General features: G+C 37.7%; 1 protein-coding gene across 1 annotated transcript; it reads right to left on the bottom strand.

Moving 5' to 3' along the window:
* Positions 1-5,092: 5,092 nt before the first annotated feature.
* Positions 5,093-9,786, bottom strand: il10ra (interleukin 10 receptor, alpha). The gene is made up of 7 exons (XM_055027787.1): positions 9,579-9,786; positions 8,814-8,934; positions 8,492-8,676; positions 8,258-8,403; positions 7,933-8,095; positions 6,671-6,789; positions 5,093-6,584 (listed from the first exon to the last, which is right to left on the bottom strand). Exons 1-7 carry the CDS (start codon positions 9,640-9,642, stop codon positions 5,706-5,708), a joined length of 1,677 nt encoding a protein of 558 aa, XP_054883762.1. The 5' UTR covers positions 9,643-9,786; the 3' UTR covers positions 5,093-5,705.
* Between the last annotated feature and the right edge of the window lie 2,282 nt (positions 9,787-12,068).

Genomic DNA, 12,068 nt, shown 5'->3' with positions numbered 1-12,068 from the left:
GTGAAAGACAGAGTGCTCACGTAAGTACATTCTTCTGTTCTGCCTTTCTTTCAAAGCCATATATGCAAGTTTTATTTCCTCTTTTAAAATTGCACTGTGATTGCAATCAACATTGCTGTGTTTTGACCTTACAGCAAAGTTGGCTTGAAAAAGTCGAAACCTCCCTTCACAATCAGCGGCTCCGTAAAATAACCAGTGTTTGGCATTCGGAAAACTCCGACACAATGAAAGGAGCCCACCTCATTTTTCACATCCTTAAGCAGCATGAAGTTTATTTTTAAAGCTTGCATTACTGTTTGTGTAGTTAAAAGTAATACCTTATTTGATTGCACCTTAATTTTTGTATGTTGTTCTGTCTTTGTAGGTAACTTTGCATTATTGTATTAAAGCTTTCTTTAATTCCTCTTTTTTTTATCTTGACACAGAAGTATTCCAGTTGATAATTCAAAACCAACGCTGTCTCTTCTGATTCTAGAGTACACACAAAGCAATCAATTCATATGTTAATAGATATTGTCGTGCAATTTAACTTTGTCGGTTTTGATTTGTGTCACTAGAAACCGACAACATGAGGTGTCTCGTGATGATAAGTCAGTTTTGCTCACTCAGAGAAACAGAAAGAAGAGACAGCGTTCACTGCTGATAGTAACTGTCTGAGGCAAAGGGAAGAATATCTCACCAACCCAGCCACAGGAACCAGGCACATCAGTTTTCTTATAAACTGCGGGTGACTTCCCTCTAAATTCACATCTCTACCGCCCATCTGAAACTTTCTATGGTTAGTGGAACTACAATGTCTCACTGTTTCTCCTCTACTGAAACCAGAAGTTGTTTGCTAAAAATTTTATTTTCCTCAAAACAGTTTGCAGTGGGGTGACGATGTTGCCTATCGCGTTGAGTGAAAAACAATCATTTATGCTCTTGATGTCTCAAAACAGAACTCCAAAGGTTTTGACAAAGGCTAAAATACATGTTATTGTTCATTTCTGGCATTTTATATGTTGGATTGATTCCCTATTTCGTAGAAGAGAAACCTACATTGTGTGCTATTTTTTCGGTGATAGCTTTACATACTAAAAGGATTCTGAATTAGTGGTTTTGATTGTATATAGCACATGCCTTATATCTGTATATTGTATCTGCGTATTATATTTATGTAAATTGAATGTATTATTTAATTTTTTGAGTGATTTATTGTTGATGGTTTGTTATTACATCAACTGAAAACAATAAAAAAGTTTCAAAAAAGATTTTTTTTAATCAAGCAATTAGTTCGACAATGTATAAAAAGAAGATACAATAGAAAGAGCAACTTAGAGACAAAATGTCTTACATGCCACTCCTTAGGATTTTGCAGAAGTGCCCTTTAAACTATATGCCTTCGGTCATCCTTCAAGGAGCGCTTTTCAAACGCTTGCTCATATCTTATATACTCAGACCCAGGTATAAATTAAACTAGACTTTCCCTGCAATATTAGAAAGATGCAGAAAATACAAAGAGGACAGGATTGACTCATTTTTGAAGATAAGTGAAGTTAAAAACAGAGGATAATTCTTATTAAGTAATAGTATATTTCCATTAGATGTGCATACCTATGTGATTATATTCATTAGGTTTGAGCTACCTGCTGTACCTGTGCGCCCCACTTTGACAAAAAACTAAGACGTGCTGCATTTTAGCTTGTCTGGTGGAATTTTGTTCTCTACTCAAGTTTCACATCTACGAAGGCCTACATTAACTTTCTAATCTTCTTTAAAAAAATATTTCAGCTCAGGTTTATGCATATGGTTGAGACTGAGGATGAAAGTAAAGAAAAAAAGCAGATGACAAGAAGAGAGTGAGAAAGCGCTCAGAGAGGATAAAAATTCATATTTTTAAGATTAATGATGTTTTAATCTTTAAACAGATTAAGACAGGGTTAGAAAACTCAGATGAATTTGTTACTTACCAACAGTAGAGTGACGCAATGCACCAAATTCAAAATTCATTGTGAAACAGTCCTTATTTAAATATTCTTTAAACATTCATTGACACCAGAAGATCCCATTATGCTATGCTGAACTGGATATGAGGAATTATAATTATGTATAAATATATTTGTACTGTAATAGTACCTTTTAATGTTTGATGTTATGGGTATGCGATGGCATTACTCTATTCTGTATTAGAGAGGAAAGTCATGTTTTATATTTATGGCACTATTGATTTGCACTGTTCCAAAAAAAAAAAAAATGCATCTGTACATAAGCTGCAACAAGCCATGCAGATCAGCTTGCAGTCAGTGGCAATTAGGTATGCATGAATGGAGAGCTGCATGTTCAATGTGTGCTTCACTTTTTGGTTTCTTGCAAACACGTGTATAATTTAAAAATGATAAATGTGCCTTTCATATGACATTGCGTTTCTAAATAAATAGCTTACGACACAATTAGAACCAAACTGATAACTCCAATTTCAAGTTCTCACAAAGAACACTTCTATGTGGAACCTGTTCAAAAAACACCTAGTCAAAGCCCATATACTCTAGAGTCAACATGTATCAGAAATTTAGCTCAAGAGTCAGCAATGCGCATACAGTTGATGTAAATGATGGAGTACAGTGAGAATACCTCTGATCAATAAAAAGTAAGATTAGCAATATCACTGTTGTAAAATATTCTTGTGGCATAAGATATGATCACATACCTTATAGTTTGTTGGTCCCCTTTTCGCCAAAGACAGTACTGATCTATCAAAGCATGAAATTTACAGGATGCACAAAAGTATGCTATGTACTCTGGGAACAATATGTAGCCAACCTACGGTATTTTTCAAGATTTTGCTGTCAAAAGTTCCTCAGGTTAGCAGTCCTCTTCCTTCATTGGCATCTGTGTGATGTAAAAATAACCAACAAAACAAAAGGACGGCATCTGTCATTAAAACCGACCACCTTCTTCCATTGCTTCATGGTCCAGATCACACTCTGATGTCTATTGTCACATCCATTGTTGGCACTTTCAGTGGTATGAAGGCACCAGCATGGGAACCCTGACCAGTCTGCAGAAATGTTGCCCTGTTAGCAACAAACTGAAATGAAATGACATTTGGCACCATCTCCTCACACACACACATGATGCTCTCAGCAATCTAAGATAAAGTTGCTTGTTTGTTAGATTGCACCAAACTGGATGGTTTTTGCTCCTTAACAATGATGAAAAGAGACACCCAAGCATAACCAACATCATGACCAATGACTTGTGGGTTGTCACTGGTCATAAAGTTGATCCTGACTCTTACAGCCTTTTAACTTGCAATACCAGGGACATAACACGTTTTTCACTTTGCTTTGTTATTTCTTAATCTCATGAAATCATGACATCCTCTCTGTAAAAATTAAATGAGCTTCACAAGGTTCCACAATTCTTTGATTCTATCTTTAAAAAAAAAAAAATGTGCACCATGTTCAATTGTAGTTGTTTGTCAGGCATTGATAACAGCAAAAAGCTAACCATGATTCAACAACTTGTAGGGCCAACTCTAGTCGCCGTGACTTGACGTTGTTAGTTTCTGTATGACTTTATCAGTTTCCCACATCATTGTGGAAGAATTGTTGCCCACTCTTCTTAAAAACATCATCTCACTTCGCTGAGGTTTCCGGGCATTTGTTTCTGTAGTTCCACGGCTGTCTGAAGTTCCTGCCACGGCATTTCACCCTAGTTGAGGTTATAATTTTGAGTAGGCTGTTGCAATACCTTGATTACCCCTTACACAGCTTACGATTTGCTGTTATGTTTGTCTTGTTGATGACCATATTTCAGGTAAGCTCTCACTGTCACATGAGTAGCTTCGCATTTGATTGTGGAATATTTTAGAATTAAAAGGAGCTTATGGTTCTCTCTGGGGCTTCAATGCAGCCCAAATCATCCCCTCCCTTTGTGCTTGACAGCTGGTGAGGTGCTGTGCAGATTTCCTGCGTGTTCTGTGCAATTCTACAGAGGTATGTTCTAAAGGGTTTGCTACAGCCTCTCCAATAAATCCACACTTCTTGGCTGATGCACCAGTGGAATACCCCGACCTGTAGGAAAATACTCACACAATGTGACTTTGCCACCAAGACATAGAGGAGCCAGTGTTTCCAAGCTTGCAAGATCCCCTCATTTTCTTACAATTGTCGTTTTGGCCAAATATTTAAAATTTAGATCACAGGGGATATCTTTAAAAAGTAGAAGTCTTTTTTTTATGAGTGAATTTAACCTGGCTTTTTATGTTGGTTTCGGAGAAATTATTTCTTCCTCTCTGAGTGGCTGCTTGGACCATTTCAGTACACTACGGGTATGATCATTTTTACTAACGGCAATCAGCATTTTTCAAAAGGTATTTAGCTTTTTTTCATGCTAAATACACACATTTTACACAAAGAGACGTGCAACTTTAGGACAGAGAAACAGTCTCCTTCCTGAAAAGAAACAATGGGAGATAATTATAAAGTTTCATGATGTGGCTATATGTAAAAACCTAGACTATACCATAAATATATATCTATACTAATATACATATTAAATAGAAGATTATTAAACAGACTAGACAGGATTCAGTTCTCTCTTTGCTTTGAGTCATTCAGACAAGAAATACTTATCATAATACTTTGTAATAATCATCATTTAAATAAATAAGTGCTTTTCCCATATAGAAGGAAAAACCAAAAATTGTCTCACTTCCTCTAAACGTCAGTGCGCATAAGAAGAAATAGGTCACATAATGTTTTTAATGGTATCTGGAAAAAAAGCTAAGGCCTGCTGTTTTGATGGGTTCCTTTTCACCATGGCTAAAAAAAAAACAATATAGAACTGTGCTCTGGGATTTTTTCAAAGCTTGGTGGATGTATGTGCAGAGGAAGCATTTGTTTCCTAGTTTAGGTGCGTAAAAAAAACCACAGCACGAGTTCCTGTAGTTCATCTGCAATTGGGGATCCCGTACATTGTCGCACACATGTTTTGTTTCAGGGTTTTCCTGCTTAAATGTGTCATTTGTTTACTCAGAGACCGAGAACGTTATCGGTGGAATTTTCTAGAAGAATCCAAAGTAATGGTTTAATCACACCCAAGTCAAGGCTGAAATACTAAATAAATACATTTATTTTTAGAAACACAACATAGTCTCAACAGGATGTACTCAAGAATGGCTGTTTGCTGAGGCACAAGAGGCTAAATCAAAAACAGCGATCTGTTAGATATCAGATCGCAGTGAAAAACTGATTTATGCTTCTTTTTCTGCTCCATTTAATACTGGAGGAGTACCATAAGTAGTTCTCCATTTAAAAGAAAAAAGAACCTGAAAGACGACACGTCACAGACGGAGGAGGTGAAATGAAATGTTAAAGTGGGTAGCTGTCAAACTGTTTTTTTCACAGTTCTCCTCGTACCGGTTTCATTTCCGGCATGTGCAGTTTAGTCAGTCAACGATACACCCAGAGAAGCAGGTTCGAAGAACTTCTTCAACCAACAAGCTCAAAAGGCATCAGTAATGGTTAATAGTCAGTAGTTTTGCCGTTTAACTTGTTTTTTCTGCCCCGCCTGGGTTAAAACCAGAGTGCAACTTGATTTGTTTCGCCCCACCAGCTGAATCCTTCAGAGCATTTTGCAATCTATTCACTTCCGTTCCAAACTATTCAATGTGATGTGTACGTCAGGAGGGATGCATGAATAGTGTTGCAATTCCACACCATTTAGTCAGTTGCCAGCTGAACGTCACAGAGGGAGAGGGATACATTGTTCATGTTGCTGTCCTGTTCGTATTTTGACTTCAATAGGGGAAATGTGTCAGAGACATGTAAAAATGACTCTTCCAAGTTTGTTATAAGAGAGTCCATGTGTGTTTTGCCGACTCTTGAGTCCACCAGGTCAGTTGTCCCACCAAGGAGCACGTTTTCGATACACACTGCTCTGCACAGTTTGGTTCCTTCGGGTCCATAACTGCCGTGTCTGTGGCACCAGCTGCACTGGCCTGTTTGTGAACAGATACAGGACTGTGGCCCGGGTTTGTATCCTGTCACCACGTCAGCCATGACTGAGTGTGCAGGGATCTGTTTTAACATGTTCTCACCATCTCTGCTTTGAACCTGCATCTCAGACGGCCTCTGGGTGCGGTAGTTCCCAACAATGACTGTCTCGACAAGAGGTTTTGTGTCCTGGCTGTCAAGTGTCAAGAAAGAGGAATGGTGTGGGCAGCCCAAACCCATCCCACTGTCTTCCCTCTTGCTGACATCATCCGCTTCCATGCTTTCATCCTGCATAGGGTAATCTGTGTGACTGTGGGCTGAGCTCTCCGGGCCTCCCATGCTCCCACAGCCGCTGTCCTCTTGTCTCTCTTGACGTTGTCCTCTGTTGTCTGCCGCGGAGTTCGCCTCTACGCTGACCCCACTGTCCAAGCTGGTCCTCCTGTTCTCCTCCTCGCCATCCTCTATTATTGTAAGGCTGGTCTCGGGGAGATTCACTGCGGGTTTTGCCTCCAGTCTGTAACTGGAAATAAACCATCCTTTGTCCGTGACCACCTCCATGGACCCTTCTGTGACAGAAAGTGGCTGCCAGCCACTCACAGGGGTTTTCTGAAGCGGGGAAGAGAAGATGAAAAGAAATCATGAGGCATATCATATTTTAACCATTTTCATTTGTGTTTTTTCTTTAAACTTACCAATACTACAGGCGTTTTTGCAGGCCGTTTTAGGTAAACCAACAGAATGCCGATAGCAACCATAACAAATACCAGGGTCCCAAGAATAGATAAGGATGATACAGCTATAATGTAAAATTCTGAAAGAAGAAAAACAAAATTTCCGTTTTACAAACCGACCAGTTCAAGGCGAAAATATACAAACACAAGAAACTGAGGCAGTTTTAGGGAATGTTTTTTGCTGTATTACATGCCATCGTCTCGAGTGATGGAGGTAATTTTTCTTCATTAACAAACTTTTCCACATTTTGTAATGTTGCAGACAGAAACTTAATTGTATTTTATGTGCTTGACCAAAACAAATTCAGACGTAGAGTTATTTGATGCAAAAATTCAGTTGTATAAGTGTATATTGATGAGGCGCGTCTTGGACGCGCCGCTACCAGCTTTGCTCTAAAGAGACTGAAATGTCTGCTCAGTCATAGCAAAAAAGCTCAAGTTCAGTCAAATTGAAAACGAAGCATCTCTGAGCACCAAGTTTCAAGTCTTGCTATACACTCTAAATTTAATTTAGCTCTGGCTGTATGCTGAGGGTCGTTTTCCTGAACCTCTGCCTTGAAGTCTCAGGTCTTTTGCAGATTCTTCCAAAACTAACTCTGCTCATCCATCTTTCCATCAACTCTGACCAACTTCCTACTGAATGATTCTATCATCTCCATGTTTTACAATAGAGAAATGGTGTGTTCAAGTGATGTGCAGTAAGTTTTCAGTCGTGCATAATACTTTGTGCATAGGCCAAAAAATAAAAATCTGTTTTTGTCTCATCTGACCAGGGGAAATTCTTTTTGTCTGGTGTTTCCCTTATTCCCTAGCTTATTGCAAAATGGAGAGCTTGGAAACAACGCACACTTCTTATTACATCATTTTCCACAAATATCCACATTTTTGATATGTGTATATATGATGTATAGAAGAGAATACATCTTATACATTTCTTATTAAAATCTAATAAATGGTAGATTTTCAAAAATGACCTTAAATTTTCTGTGATAGATATTTGTACAGAATTATAATTCATCTTTTTTTCAAAAGGTTATGTAACATTGATGGCTCTATAGATATTAGAGTAAAGAGGGCTCAGTGAAAACTTATGATTCACTTTTGTAGATTTAAAAAAAAACTAATTTGTGGTTGCATCGTGACAAAATGTGAAAATGTTAAAGATTTTGAATAATTTTGAAAGGTTCTCTAAGTTACTGGTAAGTGTAAACAATTTACTTTACCTTGCTCTGGGAGGAGCAAGCACTGTTTTGCAGACATGTTGCTTTTGCTGGTAACACCTTTGCCTTTGACTTCGACGCTGATGCAGTACTTTTTTCCCCACTGGAGACCAGTGAACATCTTCTTGCTCCCTTCCTCATCATCTTCCAGGTAAACTGTGGTACTCTGGCAATCAAAAAAAAAAAAAAAAAAAAAAAAATTATGTTTCTGGAGTAAAGTATGTGGATTTTACTCAATATCCATTTAGTTTATTACTGCTTTTAATGTGTGAGTTTAAGTGATATTGTGGTTACAGAAGGCTATGCCCTGTCTAATTCTCTGACTCACCTTGTTTTCTCGATCAATTTCCTCCAAATACAATGTGTAGACAACTCCATATGGAAAGATTTCTCTCAAGATGGGTTTTTCATGGACATGGACTGTAAGTGTGCTGGAAGTAGCCCAGAGACTAAAGGAAGGAGGCTGCAATTCACCTTTGAATAGAGAAGAAATTGAAAATTATTGCAACTAAAGCTGAGTTAATCTTGATACAATTACTTCATCCCTAACTGAAATACTTACCTTCATTTAATAAAAATCTTTTCCCTCTTTTCCAGTCAGATTGCTGATCTCCTTTGACAAGCTGAACTCTGACTTGATAGGCAGCTTGATATTCATTTCTTTTTTTTATATCTGCGGTAAGGATGCAGAAGTTTCTTGCGATCCCCATGCAGCTGGATACATTATCCCAGTGTTCTGCGACATACCTGAAGGCAGAATTTTCACCAGTCAATAAATGAGAAAAATGCGACTAATCTGAATGTACGGTCTTATAAAAGCTGAACTGCTACTGAAATGTGTAACGCCAGTAGCAATTCGCTATCTGAAAACAACTTCAACATACTTTCTCATTTGGACATTATACACTGTTTCTGATGGAGCATTTTCAGGATTTTCCCACCGAACCGTTACTTCATCTTCTGAAATATGCACTTCCACATTTCTAGGCGGTTTAATGGCTGATCCTGTTTCAAAAAAAAAAAAAAAATTAAAAATTAAAATCTAAGCATCTGCTTGTACAGTCATTTTAACGTTTCCAATCACTGATTGGTTTTACATAACTTGTAAAGAGGAAACATCTGCAATGTACATTTATGCTAAATATATACTGAGAAGAGGTATCTTTAGCTGTTCTAGAGACAAGAAAAGAGGAAGTCTAGCTGCAAATCATAGGATTTGTAATGACACTAGGGATTTTTTTCAGAAGGGGAACAGAGCATTACCCTTTGCTATGTGTGTGTCCTATTCACGAGAAAGAAAGAGAAAATGTTCAAGTTGAACCCAAAGGTCAAATAAGTATTTAAGTTTTTGGGTAAATATCAGTCAAAGTGTGATCAATAAAAATGATGAAAAATTGACTTTATATATTAAGATTTACTCATGCTATATTTACTCCATTTACAATTTTCCACCAAAGTTTAGAAGTAAAAATAACTTTAAAAACTTGTTTTTATTCACAACTTATTTATTAATCCTATCAAAGGCGGCGATGTGGCTTATTTATAAATAAGTTGTGAATACTCTCTGTATTAACTACTACTATAAATTATTAAATTTTGCCATCCACTGATATTGAAAAGTCAGTACGATCAGTAAAGTTTATAATTACCTGAAACATGTCCGATGAATACGATTAGCACGACCAAACTCAGTGGCTGATATTTCTTATCCATTTTCACGCCCTTGAGAAGGATATAAACACGCAGTCAGAATCCTTCAACAACTTCCAGCAAAGTCCTTCATTCCAGTGATCAGTGAGGGATCACTGAAACCATTATCAGTGTAGAATCCTATCAAAGGCGGCGATGTGGCTTTCTCTTCAGTGACAGCTGTCGATATGAAGAAAAAAATAAAACCTTCCTCCAGATCTGCTTTTGCTCCCTCCCCGCCCTCCAGATGATGAGTTTCCTGCTGTGACATAATCAGTGACGGGGTTTCTGGTTTCACATCTCTCCTCCTCTCGCAGCCTTTACTTCCTCTTTTCTTTTTGCCTTTTTTTCCTTTCCATACAGTCACAGTGCACAGGCTACTCTGCCATCTCACTGTACAAACAGAGGAAAGAGGAAAGTATTGGGAATACCCCTTTCACTTTTTTTTTTATGACTTTCATCATTATTATTTTATGAAAAGTAGCACTACATTGTGGGGGAATTTTTATGTCTTATCTTCTTTCTACACAAGTTTACATACTCTCTATCTGAATTTACCAGTCACAGGCTACATCAGAAAGGCCTAATTCATTCTCAGCTGCATTACAGTATGTTTGTTTCAGAAGACTTGTTATTGATGACCCCTGATTCATTACTTGGATCCATGTGGGTCCTTTTCACCATAAATTACCATCATTTTAATGTATAATTACATCATAACCTTAACAAATATACCCCTTGAACCTTCCGTGTTTTGAAGGGAAACAGCAAATGTCACAGACCTTTTTTGGCCTACATGCAATACTGTCTGCATATATACATACCATCTCTACCATTGTGATGGTAGCAACATGGAATCATTGTCTTCAGGAAGGACAGTCAGATTGGTTTGAGTTAACGAAGATGGGTGGAGATAAGTACAGGCTGAAAGCTGTTGGAGGGTGCATAAAAACTTAAGACTGGAGTGCAGGTTCACAAACATACCGCAGCAGCAACAATGGCTTGGTTTTCTATTAAACCATGATGTTCAAAGAGGGTTGAGACGTACCACAAAGAACATGCAGCTGTAAAAAAAAAAAAAAAAAAAAAAAAAAAGCTCACCACACCTTCACAGTTTTTGTTTTTGCAAAAAGATTCAAAAACTAGTTTCCACTGCTATGCAATCTTTGTGTTGACCTGAAGTTATATAAACTCAAAAAAAACAAGTTACCGAAGCTAACATAGTGTTCAATGTAATATACTATTACAAAATGTGAATAGCATAGTACATTGTCAATTGCACATTATACTCTTACATAATGTGGAAAAGTTATTGGTGTGAATACTTTTACAATACACTAATGGGTGCTGGAAGCACTTTTATTAAGTGAATTTTTTATTCCAATGAAAAGTTTTGGAGAAAGAAGCTAGTTGGGAAAGAGAAGAGGGAGCCGGTTCCACTGACAGACTGCAACTCTTATGTTTTGAGCCATGTAGTTCAAGAATACACCATGACTCCAACGTTTCTGGGCGGGAACGGTTGGAACTGGACATCTGTCACCTCCAAGCCACTGAATAGTAATGAACAAACCTATTAATTCAATTCTGGCTTAATTCAAACAAGTTCTGCATTGTTAAGTGGTTTTATTGTGTCAGTGACACTTTAAATGTTTAAAGTTAGGCTATGTGATTATGACTGTCCATATGTGATAGGCTCGTTTAGGATAATTTGTTAGCATAATCATAGCATATTTAACATGCTAGCATAAGCAGCTACTTGTAACTAACATGTTGCTAATACCAGTACCATATTTTCTGGACTATAGGGCGCACCTTATTATATTTCTCTCCTGTACTCCTCAACTTAAAAGCGGCGTTTTTTTCTTTGTGTTGTTTCCATGATGAGGGGGTATGAGTTTGAAGAAATTTCTCCGTTGTCCCTGCTGCTAGCATGTGCTTGTTCTAAATTAAAATGAGCGCTTTCTTCTTTTATTTCCAATTTTGACTTTCAATGATTTACTTCCTGCTAAAGAGTTGAAGAAAAATTCACAGAAAAGCCCGCACCGGGCTGTAAGCCGCGTGGTTCAAAGCGTGGAAAGAAAGTAGCGGCTTATAGTCCGAAAAATACGGTAGTTAACTCTGTCTGCTATTCATGTTCAGATTTACCAATGTGGAAAGAATAACCTGTTGGTAACACCATTATGTTAGCTAGAATGTAATTAGTGTTATTCACTGTGCTAACAGAAGACTGCATGCTTTCATTACCAAGAGTGTAAACCCAAGCTGATATTTTGACACCTGGGGGTCCAAGTCCAGTCCCCCCAAATATGCTATCCTGCTTTTTGTTGGTTTCCTTCTCCAACACTCTTGGCCCAAATTATTTGCACATTACCAAGCCTTTGCTCTGCAGCACTAAATACACATGCTGATGAAATATTGATTCAGGTGTGTTGCACAATGGATGCATCTAA

This window comes from Poeciliopsis prolifica, unplaced genomic scaffold, assembly GCF_027474105.1.
Source record: "Poeciliopsis prolifica strain line A6 unplaced genomic scaffold, Auburn_PproV2 SCAFFOLD004, whole genome shotgun sequence".
Classification (NCBI taxonomy): domain Eukaryota; kingdom Metazoa; phylum Chordata; class Actinopteri; order Cyprinodontiformes; family Poeciliidae; genus Poeciliopsis; species Poeciliopsis prolifica.
Note: the sequence above shows the minus strand (reverse complement) of the source record. Positions and strands in the feature narration are given on the sequence as shown.